Source organism: Amblyomma mixtum, chromosome 3 (genome assembly GCF_055824585.1).
Source record: "Amblyomma mixtum isolate Tamu chromosome 3, ASM5582458v1, whole genome shotgun sequence".
Classification (NCBI taxonomy): domain Eukaryota; kingdom Metazoa; phylum Arthropoda; class Arachnida; order Ixodida; family Ixodidae; genus Amblyomma; species Amblyomma mixtum.
The window spans coordinates 204,174,249-204,201,496 of record NC_143014.1 but is presented as its reverse complement, the minus strand read 5'-3'; the positions used below and the strand labels follow the sequence as shown (position 1 = coordinate 204,201,496).

General features: G+C 47.6%; 1 protein-coding gene across 1 annotated transcript in view; it reads left to right on the top strand.

Annotated features, from left to right (window-relative positions):
• The window catches only part of LOC149353365 (CD109 antigen-like), a 122,104-nt gene that overhangs the window by 75,569 nt on the left and 19,287 nt on the right, over positions 1 to 27,248 (top strand). Inside the window, exons 13-24 of the mRNA XM_089582504.1 lie at positions 627 to 767; positions 2,151 to 2,199; positions 5,117 to 5,230; positions 9,440 to 9,560; positions 12,886 to 13,003; positions 13,126 to 13,239; positions 14,768 to 14,884; positions 17,078 to 17,206; positions 19,862 to 20,033; positions 20,717 to 20,905; positions 23,590 to 23,659; positions 23,899 to 24,079. Coding sequence (XP_089438630.1) covers positions 627 to 767; positions 2,151 to 2,199; positions 5,117 to 5,230; positions 9,440 to 9,560; positions 12,886 to 13,003; positions 13,126 to 13,239; positions 14,768 to 14,884; positions 17,078 to 17,206; positions 19,862 to 20,033; positions 20,717 to 20,905; positions 23,590 to 23,659; positions 23,899 to 24,079 — 1,515 coding nt within the window. The remainder of the gene's footprint in view (positions 1 to 626; positions 768 to 2,150; positions 2,200 to 5,116; positions 5,231 to 9,439; positions 9,561 to 12,885; positions 13,004 to 13,125; positions 13,240 to 14,767; positions 14,885 to 17,077; positions 17,207 to 19,861; positions 20,034 to 20,716; positions 20,906 to 23,589; positions 23,660 to 23,898; positions 24,080 to 27,248) is intronic.

Genomic DNA, 27,248 nt, shown 5'->3' with positions numbered 1-27,248 from the left:
TTGACGCTTTGATTCGACGAAGCAGCAACCAATCCTGTGCGGTGTGCCGTCTCCCACAGCTGCCAGCTGCCTATGCAGATTGTTCGGCAGGTTATATACAGCGAACATGCACCGGCTTTGAAAGTTTGCGGAGCACACGTGTCGCTGAAGAACGCAATCTTCCTGTAGCCTGGGCAGATAGCCTGAAAATGACAAGGGCTTTGCAGAGTTCCCGCCCTAAAGCGCAGGCTGCTGGTTTCAAATTTAGGGTACATGACTTCCGCAAAATTTACGTTTTTCGTAACTTGCGTGCTCCGTAAACTTTTCACTCAGGTGTACGTACATACGCCAATGCTTGACCGGCTCTTTGCTGCTGACTTCTAGGTGGCTGCGAAATCGCGATTCCAGCTCAAGACGATATTCAAGGAAATGAGAGAAAAGAAACGCAGATTGCAGTGATCGCTGACCCAGTGAGCATGCGTGTGCCTTCTGCGCTCGCTATGAAGACTATGAAGACTGCTTGCTATGAAGTTTCGTCGCGCTGTTTGATCGGAAGAAGCCGGCATTTGCAATGGCCTGTTCATTTGTTCTCCCATGTTGTCTTCTCAGTTCACATGTTTATACCCAGGGGTTTCGGTTCCCTGCAGGTCATCGAGTCCCTGTACCACATGGAGGACCACTGGGGAAGTCACGTGCGTGCGGTGTGGCGGGACCGCGACGGGAAGCCCGAGAAGGCGGAGTACTACGTCACGCAAAACTTCGCGCCTGATGTTAACAAGACATTTGCGGTTCGTTCCCTGCACTTTGCTTGAAGCGCACCATTTCCTCGCGGGATGCACTTCCGCACCAATTACGCGGGAGTGTTCGGCGCAGTGCACTTTACGTAACGGTATCTTCATATTAAAAAAAAAAAAGTGGGTCACCTTGATTATGCGCACTACGTCAGCAGGAAATCGGGATAGCGCCCTGCCAGTGCGTTAAGCCTAGCGGCCTATCACGTTCTGTTGTGCAGTCACTCGGTCATTTTCTTTCTTGCTTACGTCACGGATAACGTCAGCGCACTAGTTTTGAATGTTCAAAGCTATGCGCTACGTGGTGGCAGCCAGAGGAAATATAAGCGCGTGTCCCGAATTCCGCAAAAGGCGATGTTTGTATCGAACCCCCTGCAGGTGAATGAAGTTCCTAGGTATGTTAGTGAATTTAGGGGTCAGTGGTGACGCAGCACTGGCCATTCGAAATGAAAAAAAAAGAGAGAAAATTGAATACAGCCTCATTACTACCTCAAACATTAAGCTTCTGGCTCGTTCGAGCAAGCTCACCTTAGTACGTTGTGTGAAGGCGAAACGAATGAAATACAGCTGACACTTGTGTCATGCGCTGGTCAAAACATTGTTAGTTAAGCTTGTTAGCCATGGTTATTAATTAACTGATATTGTAACGAATCGTTAAGCATCGGAATTATTCCTCTTGCAATATGTTTGTCACATGATGGCTTTGAAAGACGTAATTATCTGAAATGTTTTAATTTCTTACTTTTTTTCTTGCTCTAAATAATCAGCCCAAAGCATTGAAATGGCTTGCAATGGCAGCCATTCCTTTGAGCTTCAACAGTCCTCCGTATGGGCATCCACTGGACCGCACTATGGACGTTACCTGTAGCGAATACGACCAAGCGTCTGATGCGTAAATTACCATCTCGTGGCCGGAGCTCATCGAGCCTCGTTGCGATGCTTATTGATTAGCTGCATCAAATCGCATGATCAGATCAAAAATACTCATAACGGTCATGAGTGGCGCCTGGGTATCTTATGTGATTATAGCTTTTTATGTGTGAATAATCGGATGCCTTTGAAGGGCTCGCTTTCAATATGCGGCTTATATGCGTATTTGAACGTTAGAAACAAATTCAATAAATCAAGTTCATCAAAGATATCACTGCAGAGTTGGGGGTAGTGCGAATTACGTGCTTGGAAAACGAGTTTGTTGTAGTGAGGGATACGGCGTTCTTGTTCACTGTAGTGTTTTGAATGACTTCTTATTTCGGCACACTGTGGCAGTGCACTAAATATTTAAATGATATTTGTTGTTAGAATATTGGTTAAATTACCTAAACCAAAATATGTCAGCAGATTACTTTCATATACTGACGTTTATTCTGCCTTTTCTTGCAGTTCTCAGGACTAGTTGTGGCCACAAATCTGAATATCACTACTCTTCCTGGCAAGTACTCCTGATTCATATGGCTTTACATGAACTTTATAATACGCAGGAAAAATGTGATTCTGTCGTACTTCGTGGCAGTCGACAGTGCCACAAAAGTAATTAAACCTGAACTTTATGTTAGTGCTTTCAGTATCGGATTTCAGTCTTCACGGATCGGATCCTTCCCCACTTTTAGAGCATCTTTTAACAACTTATTCTCTGAGCAATAGGGCATAAAGTCGAACCCGGATATTTCAAATTATTGGCTATGTCGAACACACAGGTTATTCCCTGGAAAATCTTGTGTAAAAGTATACGAAGGTCGCGTAATGTGTCAAACTTCAATTTCGCTTGTCATTCGATATACCCAACAGTGTACCGTGCCCCTGCAGGTGGAGCTTTTCATAACAGGCCTGCGATCACTTTTCACGCGCTGAGTCGGGTCGGCTGCGCGGCCTTGGTCAAGTGTTGGCAGCGCTAGCGCGGGGAAACCGTGTGACGACGTCCACGCGGGTTGTGCTCGAGAGTGTCCTCCGGTCTGTTGTACTCATGGAGGAAGAAAAACTAGGAGGGACCATGACGCCACAATCTTGAAGCCTAGTCATAAAAAATATAATGGAAAGCATCATGGGAAATAGGCCCTCACGTGACAAGGCAGTGGTAGCTCTTAGCTGGATTTCGGTTTCGGTTTCGCTCTCTCGCTGTACGAGCAACTACGTGACCATCTGCTTGCGTTCGCTCCGTGGTGAGCGCAAACTGCTCGCTCGCCGCAGCGGCCACCATCCCCGAGCGACGCGTGCGCTGACTGCGGCGCAGTGGAGACACTTGGAGCACATGCTCCTTCGCTGTGCCGCTTCTGCAGTGCCGCGTCGCGAGATTCTCGCGGCCTGCAGGGCGCTGGGAATCATCCCGGACAGTCTCGAAGCGCTCCTGTGGCCGCGCGGCACTGCGCGCACCCGTGATATTCTAGCCTCTATACCCGTGACAGAACAGTGGTGAGCCTCTGTGCGTTCATCGAACAGGCGGGCTTGACTTCCCGCTCGCTCTTCGCCAGGTAGTGCACGCGTGACACGAACGCTCCGTGGGTGCTACCTCCGACGCGGCCGGGCGCCCCACCCCGGCCGCTAGTGCAGTATGCCGCGCGCGCGATTAGTCCGAGACAGGACGCTACGAGCGCGCGGCTATGTATACATACAGTTTACTTCTTTTTGTAAGTGATTGTGCGCAGTGGCCGGGAGACCCCGCGCAGGGGCAGACGTAAAGCCGCCGGCACTCTGTCTCGACAGCGAGAGAGAGAGAAATACTTCACTGCTGAATTTCACGTCGGAACCGCCTATGTGCTCGCGCGTATTCGGCACGACTTGTGCCTTGAGAATAGCGGAGAACGGAGGGCCCATGGGCGGGCCGAAGTCCGCCTGCCCGAGAAATAGAATCTTGCGCAGCGCGCCGGAGCGCTCATTCAACACGTCCGTCCGCCGTGAGCGCTCTGGAAGCCGCTGCGCCCTTTTTTAGAGGCTCGTTTCTTCGCCTACTCTCGAGTTCTCCGCTCATAGCATGCGCTGAAATAAACGCTCCGTATGTGTGTATAACGACGAAAGGAATTCCTCTCCATTCTCTTTATGAACCACAGTTGAACAGTGACGAGGTCGCGGCCGCACCCTTTGATGAAAAGTTTACCCGCAGTTTTCTACAGTGCACCCAAAAACTCAAGAGTGTAATCAACAGAGACGCGGAGCCTTCAGACAACCTCGAGCTCGGTACGCATTCCGCAAAAGCGCTGCGCTGCGCTACTTCGGAGCACGGACGTTCACTAAAAAGCACCGCTGGCTGGCAGTCTGGTAACTGTGGAGGAGGGCCTATTTCCCATGAGTCAGTGCGCAAAAGGGCCCTCGGCAGCGGCGTCAGAGGAGGATGGCTTGCAGAGGCTGAGCGCACTCCCTCCTAGTTTTTTTAGCTCCATGGTTGTACTCATTTTCCACTCCATATTGCTGTCGTGCAGTGAAGCCATCCTAATTAACTGAACCCTATAGCGGTGGCCTTCGCCTGGCGATCTGCATTCGCTTCGCTGCCGAAGTCGTGGCGGAAACTGTACCTCAGTTTAAATGAACGATTATTGTATTCGCAGTGTACTGGCAACACTATTAGACGTCTTATTATAGGCAGGCACTGGTTCCAAAGCACTGCCCGATGCGGCTTCTATGATGCGAAGCAGCTTAGGATTAGAAGTGCCTAGCGAGAAGGTAGCTGCCAGTATGCCGGTGGCCGGCACGTCGCTGCAAGAAGCGCATCACTAGCTTGGGTGCAAATATATCCTTGCGTATAAGTCACAGATAAGCCTATGTATTGCCATTTTTAAAGCGTTTGCGTTACAACGCCCGTTATCGTAAAACGTGTCCAGCGTTAGCGTTGGTGTGTGAAGTCTCGGTTGGCAGGAGGCAAAGGACAGAGAGGGAAGTTGAAGAAAGAAGAGGAATAGAGAGGGTGGGAAGTGACGCGTCGCGAGAGGGACTCCGCGGTCGCCAATCAGAGTCGAGGATTGGGAAGAGTGGAGTGGGGGTACGGCGTTTCACACGGTGATTGATGGACTGGATCACGCAAACCGCTCGCACGGTCTGAACCCGACAGGGGCAGCTGCTGCTCCGTCCAGGTTAGCACTAATGCTAACGCATACTCTGCCGCATGAATCGTACTCATTGTGCATTTTTTGCATGTCAAATTATCGATATATCTAACTATTCGAGATCTCTTTCGAGTTCGATATATCCGGGTTCGACTTCAGTAGAATAACTTATGCGATATTAACCTTGATTAGAGTTGGTTTTGTGTTTATTGAATAGAAAATTCGTGGTTTCAGTAAGTGGGCTCATGCTATCAAGGGTTAGGACCGCGGGTCTTAAGGAAAATAAGGATACAAGAACACACGCTGGCCTTACAGACGTTTGCAATGAGACTGCCGGCTTCCTACCATGCGTCAACGGCGAGTGCTATCCGAAGAGTGGACGCTGCAATGGGTACAAGGACTGCTACGATGGAACAGACGAAGGGAACTGTGAGTACCATATTGCTGCTAGCTTCACGTTTATAGCCTTGGCAGGTTTCTTCTGTATAGATTCTACAGTACGTACGACAGCCGTTCATTGAGGGACCAAAGAACTTCTAAAAAACTGCTCATTGTACAGTCGGCTGCGAAAGTTTATGGAGTAGTTGTTAGTGTAATGGCGCCGAAATAATTTTGAAGCGAAAAGCTTCACTAGGCTAGTCAACATCGGGTCTGGCGTGCTCCGTGATCACATCTGCGCGTCCGCGAGTTCGCCGCGTCACGTCACTGGAGAGGCGCACGTGGTCGGTGGCGGCTCCGTTGGTCGCCCTTCGCCGTCGTTCGCGCCCTTTGCGCGTGCTTACTGAGTGTGCATCGGCGCGCGCTCGGCTTCCTCGTATGACGCTACTGCGCATGCGCCACCTTCTCGCCCTCCTTTTGCCCTTCGTTCCGGCGCATCTGATAACGCTGCGAGGTATATATATAGGAGCGCTCGTAGAAGAAATGCACACGCCTCGCCATGGACGAAGATCCCGAAGTGGTGGCTTGCAAGTTGTATAATGTGTGCCTATATGATTCACATGAGACAATGACACCCTGCCAGGAGTAACCGCGGTATATCTACAGGGGAACCACAAGTAAACAACCATGGCATAACCACAAGCTAAACCACAAGCATCAACAAAGCTTTTCGCTGATATCCAGGCTTAACCTAAGCTAAGCCATAGTCAATTTTTTTACTGCTCACCTGCGGCCGGTAAACATTTTCTTAAAGTATGACACTACGTCTGGTACGTGGGAGCCGTTACCTTGAGCGACCATATATGGTGCTGTCCCGCATTCGCTAGGCATCAGAACCTGGAAACCTGTTTAATAAGATCGTGACATTTTTGCTACAGTACACCTAGCATGAAAAGTAAGTGCTGGGAAATACTTTTATGCCAAAGGCGTGCGTCGTAAAGAATATCACAGGTTGGTACTCAATACGGTAACAGCTGTATGAGTAAGCAACTGTGTGATTGGACTGTGGAGTCTACGAACGGTGTCACTGCTGTAGAGCATTCTCACCCGGTGCATCTGGTACGGCATTGGGGCCGAAGATAAACGCGATGCGGGGAAAGTGGCGCATCACAGTTAAGTGGAAGGCATCACTATTAGGCATTAAAGTTGAAACGGCCTTTTCGAACATTCGTGACAGCTGAAGTGTCAGAGTGCGTTTAAGGTTGGTAGCCACGTGCTTGACTCTCGAAATGTACAGAACGATAAGTTTTAGTCGGCCGTGCATAAGCGAGTGCTCACCTGCCTGAAAGGCGTCCTTTTCGGCGCTATCTAGACGCTTGTCAGGGAAGTGCTAGCGTAAGTGCACTGAACTAGAAGAGGATTGGGCTGAAATATCTAATGTCATTAGCCCCTCCGCGGTGGCTCAGCGGTTACGGCGCTCGGCTACTGACCCGAAAGACGCGGGTTCGATCCCGGCCGCGGCGGTTGAATTTCTTGAAGGCGAAATTCTAGAGGCCCGTGTGCTGTGCGATGCCAGTGCACGTTAAAGAACCCCAGGTGGTCGAAATTTCCGGAGCCCTTCACTACGGCGTCTCTCATAGCCTCAGTCGCTTTGGGACGTTAAAGGGACCCTGAAAAGCTCTTTGCCAAGGTTAGCAAAAGCCCACGAGAGATCGGCATTCCATCACTTGTCGCCGCACCGCAAAAATTGTTAAGCGAACTCCATCAACACCGAAGATATAACCGATTAAAAATGATGTTCCTCCTCTCCCCCACATACCACCCTCAACTCATACACGCGGGGCTCGCTCCGAAAAAAAAAAAAGAAAAGACGGGCCGATGCTCCGCCCATGCATACGTCAGGCAATGGCGCTCTGCTTGTTTACTTCCGGTGGTCGCAGACACATGTGCGAAAGTGCGTGAGATTCACTGCGGTGCGCTGTTGCGAACGGCGTCGCAACGTCCGATCGCAGCTCGTCGCCTGCGTGCAACTTGCTAGATGTCAACGACGAGCCGCGCGCGGCAGACGCAACGACGGGAAGCGGGAGCGAAAGCGAGCACGGAGAGCGGCAGCGTCGTGATGACGTACAGCGCGCTCCTCAGGGCGCTCGGGGCCGAGCCACACCGGGCCGGCCTGCCAGCCTTGACGCCGGCCGCCGGCGAGTGAAAAACGCGCTAGTATTGTTTGTCACGTTTATAGCAAGCCCTGGGATAGATGCATGTCAAAAATGCATCACTTCTGACGGTCGTTGGCCAATACCGAGCTGATCGTACTACAAGTGATGAATGCGATACTAGCAAATTTTATCCCATAGCCGCTTTGGCGCTTCGCCTGCCGCCTGCTAGCTCCGTTGCTGAAGGCGTCGTGGAAATCGAATATATATTCTATTATGGGACGAGTTCGCAGTAAAGCGATGTGAAGAGTAGGCCTTTTGATATAGCGCAAGCGACTTCCGAAGCGCCGTCAGCGATGCGAAACCATTAGGCCTAGCGACGACTAGGGCAGCCTGGGACCAGCGCGCAGTTCGTCGCCCGGCGTTGCCGCAATCGGTGTCGTTGCCGAAAGATCCACTTTGTAACAGACATGTTGTCGTTGCTCGAATCTAGAAAGCATCATCTCTGGTAGAATGGCTGTTTTGTATTTCCTTGTGCGAATGTCAAGTACGCCGAGCATGCCGGCCGGCCGACCGGCCTGGATCAGTTCTGCCGGCGTCATAAAAAATGAGCTAAAGAGTGTTCTTGACGCAAATAATAAACCTTAGGCCAAGAAATGTGAAAAATGTGTCATTTTTGAGGATCGCTGACCAATACTGAGCTGCTGGTAAAGGTAACAACTGTGATACGAGCAAATTTCTGGCCACAACCGCCTTGCAGCTGCCGCTGGCCTGACGTTGGGGTCCGGCTCGCCTGGCGCCCGCTCGCTTCGCGGCTGAAGGCGTCGCGGAAAGTGACCATACTATTACTTTATTGTGAGATGATGCTGTTGACTGTAAAGCGATGTGTAGAGTAAGCCTTTTATTATAGCTCAGGCGACTTCCGAAGCGCCGGCCGCTGCCTCTTCGACGCGAAACGAGCTATAGGCCTAGCGACGACCACGACAGCCAGGCAGCAGCAGAGCTCGTCGCTCGGAGAGCCCGCGAGCGGTGCCGTTGCCGAAAGCTCCCAACATAAGCAGGCATGCTTTGTCGCTGCTCGAGTATAGCTGGCAGTCTTTCTGATGACGATCGGTGCCGCGCCGTCCAAGTTTTCGCACATCTGTCTCCTGATTGCTGCTCGAACAGCATGGATCCGGAGTTCGAAGCGCGGCTGCGTGCAGCCACCGCTGAGATGGGCTTCGAGCCTTTCAGTACACGCCATACCGAGACCCACAGGGCGACGACAGCAGCGATATATATAATTCTAGTACACTATAGCAGCGACTCGTCGGCGCAGCTAGGAAACTCGCAAAGGCGGGCGCCGAGATTTGACGAAAACACATGCTTATGTGAGCAGACGGATTTCCTTCTTTACCGGAAGTACCACATTAATTTCAAGAAATGCGCTGGGTTCTTACCTCTGTATACGTATGTTTTTAAAAAATAATAAGCAATCAATAAAATAATATTTCAAGGAGCATCAGTGCTCAGTTTCAAATGAAATGTTGCAAAAATTGCGCGTGACGTCAATTGGCAGAGCCAATGAGAAGGGTCGCCCAGTCCATGGCCAAGGCTGCCCAGTTTACGTCAAGTGGTAGGGGCGGGTAAAAACGCGCGGTGAGGTGTCGCCCTAATCGGCTGTGAGCGGCAAGTTTGAAAAATTGTTTGTAAATTATTGGTTCCACGCGCAGCTTTCTGAATCAGATTAGAATACTCGCAGAGACCACCTCTACAGAGTTGTTGCAATAAAATATGATTGAAGAAACCATTTCAGGGTCCCTTTAAACCCCAATAAACCAAACCATCTAATGTCATTATTCTAGAATTTGTTGTGAGCTCTCAGATAAAAATAGTTCCTTTTTTTTTATTGACCGCACATAGTCGATATGTTCATATCATAGTTTGTAACGCGTTGCAGCATAACACGAATGAACTGGCACGTTCTGACAGCATTTAGAGCTTCAGAGAATGAACTGCAAATAATGGCTTATGGCATCAGCACATATTAAGTATGAACTTTATTGTCTTTGCATGGTGTTGCTGACGGAACTAAAGAGGCGCTTATTTCAAATTTTGTTGTTTGCAGGTGAAAAGGATGACTTGGAGGACCAGGGATTGTTTGAGTTTTTCCTCTACAGACAAAATCGGTTTAACAACTTCTTCGACGCTACTGGAAGCAATTTTGCTTGGCATCACGCAATCACCGGGTAAATATTTTTTCCTCTCACAATAGTATGGAACATATCGCTTATGGATGGCTCAAGCAGCAGTCAAACTAAAAAGCCCACGATGTCATTTTGTCTCACATGATGCGTATTGGATGGTGTCCTCGGTAATTTAGCGTGATTCGCCATAAGCTCAGGGCACGATGTTGTTAAAATTTTAATAATAAGCGTAGTGCTGTATACAGTGAGCTTAGATACCCCCCTACATAATTCGCTCCACTTGCTATATACCAAGTGTCCCAGCTAAATGTAACCAAGCTTTTAAAAAAGGCGAAGTGCCCTAGCCCCGTGAAATCAACTGAGGGTTGTTCAGAGTTGCGTGGCCTAGTCTGCAGTATTTTTTCGTTCTTAAGAGGGAATTAGCTAACCAAGCTAACTAATTAGCTAATTTTCATTTATTGACTTGAACGAAGTGTCAATGCAAAATTTGTGTATCGCCTCGAAAAACCGCTAGCAGGGCTGTTTCCATAAAGCTACGGTTTACGTAGCTTTATTTATTCGCCTTAAAAGAAAGCTGTCACGCGACCAGCTGTCACGTGACTCTCTCACCGCATCTAGCTTGGTGCTGCGCGACAAGAAAATTATTTGGAGCGAGCATAAAGGCAATTCTCGCACAATGCACTTTTTGAGGTAGTGACAGCTCACCGAAACCTGCAACGAGATGGTGGAAATGAAAACATCTTTCGTTTTTGTTGTAGACTGAGGAAATATGTTATCTATCAAGCGAGATCTTGTGATTTCTATTCAGTACATAAATTGCGTTAGACTAAGTGATGCATGGTCTGGAGTGGTACTTGAATTGCGTGCTATATGCATCCCACCACGTGGCCACATAACGGCCCATATAACCATGCTGTTATGTGCATCTTGTTTTTGCTTTTAAAATGTATTAGACACGCTTTATAACGTTGACGCCCTCTTCAATGCGCTTTCTCATGCAAAAAGAGTTTACACTGAAAAGCGGCGCTGTCATCGCGACAACGAGTAGAACGGCGGAACAGCGGCAGCCGTCTTCTTATGGCGGTGCGGATTAGTGCTTTTGTACGCATTTATTATAGCTTTGTCTTACTTTTTACACCTCGCAGTTGGCACCGTGCCCATCGTTTTATATTCGTTTATTGGGGTTTAACGTCCCAAAGCGACTGAGGCTATGAGGGACGCCGTAGTGGAGGGCTCCGGAAATTTCGACCACCTGGGGTTCTTTGACGTGCACTGGCATTGCGCAGTACGCGGGCCTCTAGAATTTCGCCTCCATCGAAATTCAGCCGCCGCGGCCGGGATCGAACCCGCGTCTTTCGGGTCAGCAGCCGAGCGCCGTAACCACTGAGCCACCGCGGCGGGCCATTGTTTTATATTGTTCGCCTACATAGGGATACGTAAAAAAATGAATGCGTATACCGATCGAATAATTTACTGCAACATTTTCAACCTTTCTAGCACAGCCTTTGCGGGATCGGGTGTTCTGGGCATCAGGGCTTTCCGCTGCGGCAAAAAAACGCTTGGAGGATTGATGGCTGAAAAGTATAGCAATGACCTAAAGATACAATAGCGTGTGATGTCAGTAGCATTTGTATTTAAACAAAAAAGTTGAATTTATAGTTAGGAGCCTCAAGTTAAAGAAAAAAAATTTAAAGAAAAAAAAAACGAGCATGGTGGCACCCGCCACCACTCCGGCAAAAAGCGGACGCTCTTAACATGCATCCATATGTATATACAGCTCCGCCGTTCGCCTTTCATTCCGGTTCGACAGTACATGTATTGTAGAACAACATCCGCTGCCTTGGTTTGAAATATTGGCATGCACCGTACGTGCACAAGGTCGAATAACTTTCAGGGCCTTAGACGAACAGTCGGGAGCAGAACTGGGGTATATATTACCGCGTATCATTGTAGTGTCCGTTCGTTCGCGCTCAAGGCCGCAGGAACGGGCCATTATCGTTTTTGTTTGTGAAGCGAGAAGCGACCTGACTAATCTCGATTGATCATAGCCATGAAGAACTGCATCGACGTTTTTCCAGATTACTGTAGTTGATTTTGACCTGTTATCTCGAAGTTTCCTTGCCGGCTTTAAATTGAGCGATGCCGCTAGCGGCGGGCATTCGTGGTTCGACGACTGACGAGCACGTTTGTTGCTTGAGCCGCTGCCGTGCTGTTTAGTTCTTTTGCGGGCGCAAGTCAGCCCAAATAAAGAGCTTCGTTTCCAAGTCTTGTTGCTGTCTTCCTGACCACTGGACTGCCGTCACTACAACGTGACAATATACCACGCGAAGTTAGCCTGCATTGCCGTGCCATTTTTCGGGCAGGCCACTGTTGTTGGGAAAGGCGGCGAGGTGACTGTTTTTATCTAGGGGCATGCCAGTTTGTTCGTTTCGGTCTGTGGAACCCATGCTTGATGAAAACGTGAAATATTTCGCACGTGTCATTTATGCTGAGCCCTTTCATTTCTTCACTTCCATGTGCAGGTTGTCTTCTTTTAAGATTATCCGATGATCTTGTTTTGTTTTGTTACTTGTCTTCCTCCTATCTTACTATTTGTTGTAGGGTAACACGTACGATCTTTCTATAAAAACCACGATGTTTTTGAATAAATTTTCTGTTGAAAGTATCGCCCTGTGTTCTCATCTGCATCCGTCCCGTGTCTGTTGCGGTTTTTAGGCGCTACATTTCTTTTGCCGTGACCAGCGGCACTAATGTGGCCAGAAATTGCAGAAAGACACATGGGCTGGCGAGAAATTGCGCACTGCTAGTTCGACGAACGTGCACTCTATCAATGACGCGGACCCCAAATTAATCATCTTCAACTACTGCCACATTCTATATATATAAAATCATGTCCTGCCGAATTTCAAACGTGCCGTTCAATCCCGAAAACCAACGCTCGCGCCTTTTCATTGCCACTGCGGAGTCAGGTAAAAAAATAAAAGGACATTACGCAGCGGGTGAATCGCTGCGGTATAGTGTGTGTCATTCTACAGGGCAGCTTTTCACAAGATGGTGAGGCTGCTTTGATACGGGCCGTGAAATAGCGTTGATGCTGTCGCTGCGCTCTACAGCACTTCTTTTTCAATAAAGAGTTCTTTCTCTCTCTCTTCCTCCTCCCGTGTATAGCAGCGGCGCAACTGCTCGAGGCGCACTGGTCGGCTTTATTCAATGCTTAGTTTTCCAGTGCCTTCGTATTTTGTATTAGTGTGCAAGTTTTTCTCTTTTTTTTTTTGATGGAACACGCGGGTAAAGAAAAAAAATACTTGGGTATAGCGCGCAAAGTGACTCGAAAAGCATGTGTTCGATTCTTTTTCTTTTCTTGCAGCAATCTGAAGGATGTTTTCATGCCGTCAATAGTTCCCAAGGGTCCAACATACTACATGTTCAATGCTATTGCTGTTAGCAAACAGCATGGCTTTTCCATCCTTGAAAAGCCTATCTACGTAAGTGTGCGCGCAGCGCCGTAATTTTTTTGTTTGCAATTAACGATGCGCACCATTTGGAATTCCATCGTTTTAGCTTGGGTACAATATGAAAATTTATTTTTATTGCCCGTTCACTGCAGCACAACAGCTTGCGGCCCTTCTTCATGACTTACGAGGCCCCTTCAACGGCTGTCGTTGGCGAGCAGATCGGCATACGAGTGATCCTTTTCAATTACCAGAACTACCTGGTTCAGGTAAGTTCTTGCCTATGCCTATCGGCATTAATTTATTCTTAAGAAAAGGAATACAGAAAATTAGAACTTCTCATGAGTGAAGAAATTAGCTAGCATTGTGGTAATCTGTTGTTCCAAATTTTCGGATATATACGGTCCTGTTTGCCTCTCTCTTTGCACTATATTTTGATAAGAAAATCATTTACGACAACCCACTTAAAGGGGTGATTGCGAATTGATTTTTTTTTCTGTTTGTACTCCACGTGTTTAGCAAAAATGTTGTTGTACGTTTTCCTATATCTCATGATCGTTTACAACTGATTAGTTGACCGTACGACGTTTTATTCCTGTGCGAATAAGGATTAAGACACATCGTGACCTCAAGTGATGTCATCTCTACTTGAAAACCCACTGCGCCTATCTGAGTGAAAGAATGTTACTTCTGTTCTCGGCCGTTTCTGATATTTCACAATCTTGATATTTTACTGTAGTCGCTGGCTGAGCCTTTCAGTGCACGCTCCCGAGTTTTGACGAAAACGTTTTGTCACGAAAAACACTGCCTTCGGCTGCGCAGACAAGTTTGAGTTTCTTTCTTTCGCAGTGCGTAAATTATATTGAAGATCCTTCAAATTTTTAAATGTTTTATGCTTTTCCCGAATTACTTTTTGTTATATCAGTCGGTACTACAGGAAACTACTTATTATTGCATAGAGGTACAGCTCTAGATACGTGTAACCATTTGCTCGAGTTAAGCAAATAGCCCCTGAGTCACTTCTTACCAACGGAATCGCTGTTTCCTTAAAAGCGTACCATCCACGATTTTTGACATTTCAAGGCAAAGTAATTTCTTTTCTTTTGTATTCTTTACTTCTTCACATTGCGATTAATTTACTTGGTTGTTCGATATATATCTAAGAAGTCCTATTGCAGTTCTGCACAGTGGAACCTTTTACTGCATTCTGTACTATTTTCCGCAACGTAATAAAAAAATAATTTCAGACTTTAAATAAATATGTTCAGAGCTGGTGTTTTTGCTTGAGTCGGCTCTTGCCGTTCTAACTGCCCTTTCGTTGTTGCCCTTCTAAGGTAATAAATTACGCGTTTGGGGCCAAGATGCTTGCGAAAAGGCTCTAGATGCGATAGTTTAAAGTATGAAGGCCGCGTTTACATCGAAATAAAGTAACCGTGATGCCTACAATGAATGCCCGAAGCAAGTGGACTAAGCACTGCTTGGCTGGGCAGAAACATTGGACAGAATTAACTCATGACGTTTCACTTCACCTATAAAAGTTTACTTCGCTATTCTGTGCCAATGAACAGAAAGTAGCTTCTTTTTTTTAAAATATCGTTGCGAGAGTTTCTCAGCGTGTTGGCGCACTTTTGAGGCTATTGCTTCAATTTCTGCGGTGACATCGCTTCTCACAAGGTATCGTTTCCCATTTCTATTTCTTGGCCATACTGTTGATTTTCCGATCACGGTCATTTTTAGCCCGTTTATCTGTTTCAGCATTAAACATTATACCTCAGCCCCCCTTTTTTGTGCGTCTAGGCTGAACTTCGAGTGCTCGGATCCGAAGACTATAGGTTTGTGCAAGTGGGACCTCTCGGTCGAGTCGGCGCTTACAGTCCTGTGACCACCAAGGGGGAAGTGCAGCACATGATTTACGTTAGTACATGCTTCTAATATTTTCTGCCATTATTACAGATGCCACTGTGGCATCCATTACTCCAGATCCTGAAGAATCTGGGAAAAATTTCCTAACATGAGCGAGTCGTATTAGCTACGTGCAATAATCATGTGTGTGATATTGTATTCCATGGTGTTTTATTGGCTGTGGCCTTTTGCTACTGTACATCGGGTCGTGGGTTCGATTCCGGGCCGTATATCCCGCATTTACATGGAGGCGAAATGCAATAACGCCAGTCACCTCAGATTTGAAGATAAATGTAATGTCATTCTGATGGTGTCCGTGATAATTTGCACCTTCATGAAGTGCTTCAGCGCCAGGTGAAGGCGCGGTACAGTCGGGAGTAAAAAAAAGATTAGCACTAGTGGCGTGCCACAGGAGCGGCAGATAGCAACGCTTGGGGCTGCGGTTACGAACGCGCCGATAAAAAAAAAAAGTACCAGGCGTGTTCGCGAAGCAGGGCGCCGAGCCAGCCGTGCGGTGTGGTTTTCACCTCTCCGATGACGTCATTTTGGGAATATTTTTAATGCGAAAGCATTTCTAGGCTATGTCGGCGGGGTCGTGTCACCAAAACGTGTCTACAAAACATGTCCACAATAGTTGTGACGTTCTCAGAAAAGGTAACATCAAACGAGCGGTTGTAATCGAAAGAGGATGATGTGAGGATGATGCGCAAACGAAAAAAAATTTGACCATAGCGTTCTTATACGTTAATTAATTGGAGCCAAAAATGTCGAAAAAAGCGTCGAAATAGCGCGGACTTCGGTATAGTGAGTGGACGGGAAAACAGCGGTGAACGGCAAAATAGAGAAAAAATAGGCAAAGGAGTGAAAGTAAAGTTTGAAATGGATTGAAATGTATTTGATGAGTGATAATTAATCGAAGAAAAGTTTTATTGACATAGATTAATTAATTATCTGCAAAAACCATTGGACGGTTCGATAGGCTGGGCGGGGATATAGTAAGTGGACGGGAAAGCAGAATGGTTGATTGAGATAAAAGAAAGTATAATAACAGTAAATAAATCGATCTTTAATTAAAGCATAAGATAATTACGCTAATTCAGTAGTTAAATTAACAAACAAAAAGAAAATGATAAAGACAGGCGACGAGTGCCGAGGAGCCGTCAGTGCTTTCGCATTCTTCCAATGCGGGTCACCGCAGTGATCTCTTTTGCACTCGCGAGTGTGCTAAACAAAATTAGCGTGGAAGAAAATTTTTAAAGCGAACGCTTCTCTACGGGACCTCGTGCTTCGATCGCCGTGTGCTTAGTTTTCACCTTCAAATGACCTTGAGCTTCGAAAGCAAAGGAAAGGCGCATACCGGGCCCCCTTGGACAGTGGACACTTTAGTCGCGCTTTAAGCTGCGAAACCAATTGAGTGGGAGCTTGGAAAGCAGAGGGAAGGCGCATAACTGCCCTCTTGGAACAGTGGACACCTCAGTCGTGCTTTAAGCTACGTGGCGGTAGTGACGTGTGTGCGCTGCATGCGTTGGGATTGACTGCCAGAAACGCCGCACTGAAGCCGTAGGCCGTCGGCATTCATTAAGTTCATTGGCGTTGGCATTGACAGCGTTTTACACTCCGATGATTTTAAGGAAAGGAAGTGCGCATAGCTGCCTCCCTTGTTCACTGGACGCCTGAATCGCGCTAATAGGTACGTGGGGTGATGAGAGAGAAAGAGAGAGAGATGTGGGCTGCATGCGTTAGCGCTGACAACATTGTGGCAGACAAGCGGCACTGCTGCAATAGGCCGCAGCGTTCATTGGGTGAGCATACTCTCGCGATCAACCATTAACTGCCACCTGCCAGGGTGGTAGGGTGAGTGCGCTGCCTATCCAGTGTCCGGAACGTTACTGAACGTTACTTATCACGTTACTTATCACTTAACGTTACAGACGCCAAGCCGCTTATAGTTGCCCGATACGCCATAGCTTTCTGTAACCAGGTTCAGCAGTAGTTGAACCGCAGCTAATTTTTTTTCTTAGGCGTGTGCTACCAGCCGAGGGTACTGTAGCTAAACAATAGCCCCTATTTTCTGCGTCGAAATGAGCTCTATAGAAGCCAAGGCGAATTTGATGCTCGTTTCTGGCTTTCTTTTCTTTCCTGCCACGATGCTTGTATTGGAGCCTGTTTCGACGATTCCGCTGTTTGCATTCTCTTGCTCAACAGATTCAACCTTTCAACCACATCACCATCCATGTTCCCATTGTCTCCACGAAGATCGGGCAAGTGGATGTGGGCATTGTGGCCAAAACACAGGTAGCACTTGAGGAGGCCACTATCTCCATCAATTTCCTGGTGAGTAGCTCTCTGTATTACAGTGTAATGACACAATGTGGTTATAGTCGAAGTCAAGAGGAAGAAATGGGCTTGGGCAGGCCATGTAATGCAAATGCAAGATAACCGCTGGTCCTGAAGGGTAACGAAGTGGATTCTAAGAGAAGACAAGCGTAGCACGGGACGGCAGAAAGTTAGGTAGGCGGATGAGATTAAGAAGTCTGCTGGGATACGGTGGCCGCAACTGGCAAATGACAGGGTTAATTGAAGAGACATGGGAGAGGCCTTTGCCCTGCAGTGGGCGTAGTCAGGCTGATAATGATGACTTAGTGATGGACCGTGCCGAAATAATAGAGTAGTAAAGGACATAATTTCGCAAGCGGTTAAGAAAAAGGGGTAGAGGTTTAATGTAGTTAAACTGGGTACACGTGCGAAAGCAGGGTACACTTAGGCACCGCCTTAAAGGGCAACTGCGTAGGTTTTAGAAATCGATGAGATTAAAGGGGTTGAATGCGAGGAACTTGCAGGTAAAGCATGCAAAGCTCTTTTGGGATAGCATTTGAAATGGTTATGTAATCGCTGATTAAAGTCGCGATGGCCGTCAAGCTTCTCCGCAGTGCAGAACACCAAGTGGGGTGCGCATCATAACGTCATCGACGGTCCTGGTACATTTCGAACGCATAAACGCTTGCTTTCAAGAAAAAAAAAACAACGCTACCGAAAGCAAAGGCCGCCAAGCGTTGTTTGGCAGCATCCAGTGACGCACGGCAGGGTGTGGTTGACGTCAGCGGAAATTTGAAATCTTACCTTCCGTGACGTCACACCAAGTTTCTCGCACTCCTGCAGTGCTCTGAAGAGCAGCCTAAAATTTAATCTTTGAATACTTCACTATTTTACTTCACTATTACTGCACTGCTTTACAACTTTTTTTTATTAATTTACTGTTTTACTGATTACTTTACTATTGCTGGAACAAAAACGCTTTGCATGCTTTACCTGCAGCTTATACAGATTTGAATCTTTGAATAGCGCAGAATTCTCATAAAGTGATGCAGTTTTCTTCTAAGGGATGTAGTGGGTTAATGCCCATGTATGCAGAATTGGTCATTCTCTACTTAACATTCACGAATCGCGGCGAGTCCTCGTGCCACTACCAGTGTGGTCTCGCAGCGGTTAAGCGATGCGCTGCTGCGCTCTGGTAGGTGGCTGTTTTTGTCACAACCACCAGTAGGGATTGTGCGACCCATGTTGCTCTTCCCGAGCAACTTCTCGCGACCAATCAATAGTTTAATTGTCGCGTGCCACGGTGGTCAGTTTGCTCACAATCCGATGGGCAGGCTGGTATGGCGCCTTGAGGTTCCATGACCTAGGTGGCGCGACGCCCTCCTCCCGTTGGCTACAGCTGGCGCGGCGCTCCTCCAAACTTACCCGAGCTTCCTCCCATTGGCTGCAGCTTGCGTGACGCTCCTCTAAAGTAACCCGAGCTTATACGAGTAACTCGGGTAAGTTCGGGTTAGCTCACAGCACAAGACAAGACAAGATTCTTGCTCGGGGTTGGTACGTCTGGAATAGTGCTTTCGCACTTATACGCTGGTGCGACATGACCGTTGTAGAGAGAGGGCAGAGAAGATACGTTTCTTGAAAGCACGAAATGAACAAGGGACGGGAAAGAACCTAGCTTCAATCCGTTAGCCAACATTTCGACAAGAGGTGTTGTGTTCACTTGGACCTAGGCGAAGACAAGTCTTCTTGTCGAAACGTCGGCTAGCAAACTTAGGCTTCCGCCCGAGTTCATTGTGGGTTATGACGTATTGTGCAGCACAACCTGCGATGAGGACGGGAAAGACGAGCTTGTGTTGTATGCCTCGTCGTTGTCCCTATTGCGCTGCACACTGCAGTCATGGGTAACAACAGTGGTACCGGCGACCATATTTCCATTGCTTCAGAGGGACCATGGTTTACGTGCTGTTAAAATTAGATAATGGATCCAAGGAATGGACGCACGCTTGAGTATTTTGTGGCTACAAAGTGCTCTCTCTATCATTTTAAACCTTCTGATGAAAAGTATAAAAATAGTTTTTTTTTTGTAATGGGCATGTGGTCCCAAGGAACCATGTTTGCACAGTCGGCAAACATGGCTGCGTGTAGGCTGATGTTGATGCCACTCAACATATGGCGGCTGCATGAACTTAGTAGGGGGCTCTTGGCAATGCCTCGTTTGACAACGTTGACGCAGTTAGTTGAAACCGCACGGGCGCGTGCCGCCGTTTTTCTTCATCGCTGAAATGGAAATCGAGGAGGAGGCATCATTGCACATGCAATATGGATTTGGTAAGTTTATTGCAAGCGTTGGAACGATTCGTCGCGTTCAGTGATTTCGCAGTTAAATCAATAAGGCATGATCACTGGAAGTTAAGAGTAAGCGAAGTTTCAGAGAAGACATTTTAGATGGACTTTGTTGTCCATCTCGCAGTCCGTCAACCTTGGAGACTCCGTATTTTACCGCAGATGACCCGTTTAAACATTGTTTTCAACGTAATTGATGCGGCCGGGGTGAATTCCACTGTCTTGCCCGAAAACGCTCACTCAGATTTGGCATCACGGGCGGCGCGATGACATTCTTCTGTCGAAGAGCGCGATCAGCGTGGGTGACTCTCTGCGTCGTTGTCTGCGCAGCCGGATGGTGTGCCACTGCGAATGCACACGTCGCTGCTCATGGACCTGCGGGCGCAGGCGTATAACATCAAGTTCCTCGACTTGAACGTCACCGAGGATCCTATCATCCCGTTCGAAAGCCAGTACCGGCGCTACCTCTTCGGATCGCCTGCCGCTCATGTTTCCGTCATTGGTATGCTGTCTGCTGTGAATCACGAATACCTGAGAGCTTCTGTTTTATACTTTCCTTTGTTTATTCTTGTACTGATCTTACGCTGTCGACGCTAAGTTGGCATTTTGCTAGCGGGAAATAGGTGTCCGGACAGAGGAAAAATTTAACACGGACGAGAACCACTTGCAGCTGATTCATTCGTTGAACAACGTGCCATGACAGGAGTTTCTCACGTCTGCAGCATGAGAGAGTTAATCGCAGTATACGAAGGCAAACAACATATTAAGATACACGCAAAAAGACTAAAGAAACCAGACTACACGCAGGAAGGAAGCTTGTTTTCCGATAATGGCATGGATATGGTTAAGTCACGCATTTATGCACCAGTGTCGCTATTTTCTGATTCAATAATTTTATGTGTGTGTTGGTCCCCACTTCTTCCGACAGCGAAACATTCATTTAAAATTGAAACTACTGTTCGAGGCCCTACACGCTAGGCCGCCTACACAATTCTTGCTGGTGTCAGACCACGCGCCGAAGCCGAAGCTGACGAATCATCCAGAGAACTCTATTCAAGCCCCGCTTGAGTCCTGAAAAGTTTTCCGCGTGCTTTTGAGCAGCTGTTAGTTGTCAGGTTCGGTTTGTTAGGTTGTTATGAATCGTTAGGTTTGTACATGACTCTTCTACCTCTGGTTTGTTTGCAGGAGACATCGTCGGAACGCCCCTGGAAGGAGATGTGGAACCAGAAGAGTTCGGGTTCTCAAGCGCCACAAAATCCGGGGAGCATGCCATGTTCAGCTTCGCCTATCAGGTTATACGGCTCACCTATCTGCGCCTCACAGACCAGCTGACCCGCGACATTGCGAAGCCCATCTTCGAAAAGTTGAACAAAGGTATGGCTGCCCGCAGAGGCTGGCGACGTCGAGCAGGCTGGATTTACGCTTAGCTTGACCGCTTACCTTTTGTTAGTCGACGCTACCAGCGACAGTGTTTATACCCGTTGGAATAAATTAATAAAGCTTACTTACCGGCTTCTTATCGCGTTAAATTAGGGCGCTGCCGATTGACATATATAAACGTAACGTGGTCGCATCAAGCGCTTGAAATTAACTGGCAGTATTCTCTACGGCGTGTCTCATGCAGCATTTTCTTTAGAATGCTAAAGCCCATTAATCATTGACCAAATCGCCATCCGTACTTTTCATACCATGTGTCATATGTTCAGACCAGTCTCGCGTACGAAAAGTGTCGGACGTGCCGTCTAGAAGTGCGTAATTATAAGTAATGAGCGGAATTACAACAGGACAACGCAACATTTCCCGAAAACCCAACGCCGCCTGCGGAGAACTCTTGCTCGCTTTCATGCAGCACTTGACCTTCAACTCTGTCGTGAGGTCCCACAAGGGAGCAGTTGTGAATGAGAGTTATGCTTTAAATTATGCATTTACTCGAATCTAGGCCGGTCTCGATTGTAAGCCGACACGCGAAAGTCGAAGGACAAATAAAAAAAAATTGGCAGTGGCTTAGTTCTGGTTAAGCCTGGATATACAAGCGAAAAGCTGCAGTTATGCTTTGTTTGACGTCATGGCTGTCGCAGTTCGCGCACAATGCACTGGGAGCACCACGGTAGCGGTGTAGATTTTGAGCCAACTCGCTCGCTACCACTTCTGGGTCTTCTTTTCTTCCTTCCATGGCGAATGTCTGCGCCTCTGCTACAGCCGCCGCCGCCGCTCACGCGTGCGTTCTCGCAACGCCTTGCGAAATAACCTTCTCTTGGGACGGAGACCACCGTCCCGACCGTCCCAAGCTGTTAACCGATGGCGAGGAGGAGAAGTAACGACGGAGCGCGCGCCGCGGCGCGCGGCCTCTTTTTATGTCCGCCGCCGCCGCTCGGGCGTTATCGCAACGCCTTGCGATAACGCGATAAGAACCGCTAGCAGCGGCGAAGGGTAAACAGGTGGCGAGGAGGCGGAAGGGCGCGCCGAGGCGGCGCCCGGGGGTGGCCCACGTGAAGCGCGGTGTTGACGAGCCTAGTGAAGCTTTTCGCTTCAAAAATCTTTCTTCGAATGTAAGCCGGCCGAAAAAACAATTAAGAAGGACAGGAGGGACAGCACGAAAACGGCATTTATTTCCACGAACCTGCTCCCGCTCACTCGTCCTCGTCATCGCTGACCTCCTTATCTCTGCACTCTTCGTACAGTGCACGATCTTCTGTGCTATGAACTGCATTGGAAATGCTGCACTTTCGGAACGAGCGCGCAGTCAAGCTTTCCGAAAGGTCATTCCAAGTTGCAGCTATCCAGCTAGCTACAACTCCCAGCGAGGCACGCTTGATGCGGCCTGTTGGAGTTAGCTCGCGAATTTCGCTGGCACCGCGGAATGCCTCGCTCTCTTGCCAGCTCTCTCGGTTTGGCCTGTGGAACTTCTGTGGTAACTGGAAGTGCCGCTGACCTGCGCGATTGCACGAACTCTGCCAGTGCTGATTCCACTTCGGAATGGCGGCTTTTCTTCGGGCCCGTGAAGGCCCTCCTCGTTTCTGCAAAAAAGCAAAAAGTTAATCACGCTGCCTCCTCCAAAGGCGTACATTCTTTTCGTCCGCGCCGAAGTCCCGGCAAGCTTGTAAGTTTGAAGACGGCTTTGCAGCGAGCACAACTTTTCACTTGAAGGCGGCACTACAACGACACCGTCTGCTCGGTGTCATGATGTCGGTGAAAAAACCACGTGGGAGAAACTTGCACTGCTGCGGAACGCGCCCACGCCATCACCCGAAGAGGAAACGAGGTCAAAGTGGTAGCCAATGCTGGTGTGTGCTTTTATCGGCATTGGCTACGAATAGTAACGATTATATCCCCGTCTTCTGTTGGTGCTTCATGGGGGCACCACCTGCGTGCTACTTTTCTCGTTTCGATGCGTTGTCGTAGTACTTCAGGGACACAACGACAAAATCCTGGAAGCTAAGCCGATCTAAGAGTTTCATATCTCGTGTTTAAAAAAAACAAAACAAATATCAGCCTAGGTTCGAATAAATACAGTAGGTTTGTACAGCTCCGTCCAAAAGCTTGCAACCAGAGCGGAAGTGTAGGTATACAGTTTGTATTAACCTGTGTACGTGTTGTTCTTCGTATTATTCGTTCATTGCAATGCCTGACAATGCAGAAGTTACCTTCTCGCCTCCACTGCCTGAGGCCACTTCCATGCATGGAAGTGGCCTCAGTGGAACTGGAGGTGATTCACATGAGGCTTCAGCATTAATCGTTAAAGGCTTGGCCAAATCCTCACGCACAGCCGCTGCTTTGCGAGCCTCTATGCGATTTATAGGTGTCTCTATATTTTCGTTGGAAGAAGAGGAGGGTGTACGCATTTTTTAGTCAAGTCAGGAATGCATGCATACACCTTATGCTTTGGGAGATATCTTCTTCCAGGGTGATTTCTCGCTGCTGGATGGCAATGCAGGAACAAAATTTATTTTGTAAGGAGCAGTGCACTTTTTGTGACGACCATAAAATTTTTTTTTGGCAACGCTTACAAATGACGCCTAAGAAACATAGCGCGCTTATAATTTTCCCATTTCTTTCAGCTTACGTTTATCAGAGCTCGTACTTCAAGAATGGCGCGTTCACCATGTTCAAGAAGGAGCCTAGTGTTTGGTAAGTGTTTTCTTTTTTTTTTTGCCACTCAGTGGCCCACCGGTGAACTGAAAGACTGTAGAAGGGCCTAGAATTAGCATTATGTAGCATTATCATGTTTGTGGGTGGAATGGGATTATTATGATACTGTCAGCGAATATTAAAAAGATGTACGGGGGTGCCACAAGGTTAAAGGAACCTCGTTGTAGCTGCGTACACACTAACTATAAGCACTGCTCGGGCCGTGCTCGTCATTTCAGGCTGACTGCATTCAGCCTGCGGATGTACATGCTGGCGGTGTTTCCGGACTGGGAGGACTACATATACATCGATCCTCGGCTGATCACTCAAGGGGTTCAGTTCCTGCTCAAGCATCAGGACACTACGGGCGCTTTCTACGAGACTACGCGCAACCCCTGGAATCGCAGAATGAGATCGGAGGTACAGTACTTCTTCGCCCCGTGGTCGTTACTACTATAGTGTGCTCGTTTTAAGACGCAGTTTATGTGTTGGGGCTACAGCAGTAACTGTCTCATGCGTTTTTAATTAATTTGTATGCGCCGAGCTTATGCTAATTCAGCAATGAACGCTTGTTCTGTATCCCTTCTTGTGTCCGCCCGTGTCTGCCTCGTTGTTTTTTTTTAACGAAATACTCAGTTACTGCCTCACATCTCGGCGGACACTTCAACCGCTCCATGAGGGGAGGGATGAAGGATGGAGTGAAAGAAGGAAGGGAGAAAGGGGCGCCGTAGTGGAGGGTTCCAGAATAATTTTCGGAGCCATCAGTCTGTACTGATTAACCTTCTGAGGTCGAATACAACTCAAGAACGGAGCGGCAAATTCCCTTCAAAGATGCCCTCCAGCCAATAGCACGAGTCTGTTGTCGCAGCCTCTAGCAGGTGTCTGGTAGGTTCCTAGGGCGATTGACCTCGACGTCATGACAGTAGACTGACGCCGTTGATTGTTGGGCTTCCTTCGAGGGGCATTTGCTGCTTTATTCTTGAGTTGGATCTGACTACAGTCAGTTCCACTGTACGCGCAGCTATGCCCTGTCTACTAGACTTCTACGTTTATTGGTGCTCATTCTTAGGCGCATGTAGTAAAAAGAAACAGTTGCGGTTAGGTATCTTCGTTTACGTTCTACGTGGCCGTAACTTTTATCGAAACAGAATTAGGCCATTAAGTTGTAAATAGGCGGTTGAACACATTTAAACAGATAATTGTAGTAAAAATGTGTGATGGTTTCGGAGTTTAATTTTCAGTGTATTGGTCGTAGATCTCGAGGTATTTCTGCCGCATACCCACAGCAATGGTTCAACGGCTGTGGCATTCTGCTTCTAAATACCAGGTCGTGGGCTCGATCCCGGGCCAGAGCGGCTGTATTTCGATGGAGGCGTAATGCAAAAGGTTATGTGTAGTGAGATTTCGATGCACGTTAAGGATTCTGAGACAGTCGAATCGATTCTGAGCTGCCCACTGTACGGCGTACCCCGTAGCCTTGTGTTTCTTTGGAAGGTAAAAATCTGGCAACCTCTTTGGTCACATGCATCGGCTGTAAATTGCTTCTGCCGACCACTTCGCTCCACTTCGACCACCTCGAGCCTGAATTGTTATAACGGTCGCATTTTGTGCTCTGTTGGAGAGGTTTTTACAGCAACCAAATTCTGTCTCCAACCAGTTTCGTTTCGTCACCAAAGGTGCCGGGGCAGTTGCTTTTGTAGCTTCATTGCTGGAACGATCCAGATACCAAGAACACCATCCCAGACGATGTTTTCTTACTCAAGCGAACCTCCAGACGCCTCTTCATTCAACTGTAACGGTGAACTGACTACGGCGCATGCAGTTCCTTCCAAAATAACATTTCCTAGTCTGTAGTACTGTTGTACCACAATATGTAATACTGCAAGACAGGGTCACTAAATGTGTACTTATTGCATACATTCTCTTTGGCTGGGATATCAAATCAACGCAGTAATTAATCATCCCCATCCATTCGAGCACAGTCATATGGCTACAAATAAAAGTTATATCGATTTTCCTACATTACCGCGCTGCGTAGCGTTATGGCTGGTGTTCCGGTGGACGTTATAATAAATAATTGCTCCCTGGATTCAAATATACTGCATTTTGAGGGATTTTCGTGGACACAATTTACTGATTATAACACTTTTTTCGCAATGTACTAGACTGCTGTATGTTCTTAATTGTTGAATACTACATGCACTTTGTTGTCCGTGTACCATGTGTCTCTAAAGCTCTTAAGCCACCGCGCCCGTATCCCGGGTAAACGCCTTAATCGTGACGCAGTCATCGCTGCCACTCGCGAGGTACAATTTCTCTACCGCACTCGTGCTTGCGTTAACTAATATACAGGGTGTCCACGCTAACTTTAGCCAAGGGTTAAAAATAAAATATTTTAGGTAGGCCAGGGAAACTACTTACATACATCTACCAACCGGCTTGGCAATTTTTTATTTTGCAATTAATTAATAAGATAATTATTCTACATTCGTAAGTATTGACTTTAGACAGCAAATGTGCATAGCAAAGTTGGAGAGCACCTTCAGAAACCCCGATTCCATTTATTTTCGATAAAGAAAACCTCACGTGTATCTTTTTTCCGAGCTCCAAAGAAAGCCCGCGAAATACAAAAAAGTCACGTGACTAGCGCATTCGCGCGCCACGACTATGCTGCTCTCAACCGTGGCTTGAGTGAATGAAATCAGCTACTGGCAAGGCGCGACGACCTCAATGCGCCGGCAGGCTGATATGTAAATGGTGGTTGCGGCGCCCGTGCGAGCCAGTCTGCAAGCGACGGTGCAAGTTGCAGCGAACGCTCCGGGCATTATGAGCTATGATAAATAGGCAAGACAGGCATACTTGCCTATCTTCTTATGCCTCTCAGTGGCGAATAAAACTCGTCGCATTTGTGTTTGTCACCTTTGGCCATTTAATAGCTCAAAATGCCTGGCGCGTTCGCTACAACCGGCACCGTCACGCTTGCAGACTGGCTCGCGCGGGCGCCGCAACCACCGGTGACATATCGGCCTGCCGGCGCATTGAGGTCGTCGCGACATGCCAGCAGCTGATTTCGTTCACTCAAGCCACGGTTGAGAGCAGCACAGTCGTGGCGCGCTAATGCGCTAGTCACGTGACTTTTTTGTATTTCGCGGGCTTTCTTCGGAGCTCGGAAAAAAGATACACGTGAGGTTTTCTTCATCGCAAATAAATGGAATGGGGGTTTCTGAAGGTGGTCTCCAACTTTGCTATTCACATTTGCTGTCTAAAGTCAATATTTACGCATTTAAAAAAATATTTTAATTGCTAATTAATTAATTGCAAAACCAAAAATTACCCAGTGATGCGCAAGCCGGTTGGTAGATGTATTTAAGTGGTTTTCCTGGCCTACCTCAATTTTTTTATTTTTTAACCTTGGCTAATGTTAGCGTGGACACCCTGTATATGACCGTTCCTTCTAGAGACGCTTGAGCTTTCGCCCTGGTCATGAATGCATTGACTTGGAAACTTTTGCTAGAGACTATCCATCTTAATCATGTTTGCTTCTGTACAAAAAAAAAGAGCAGAATAAAACAAAACTTTGTAGCTGCAA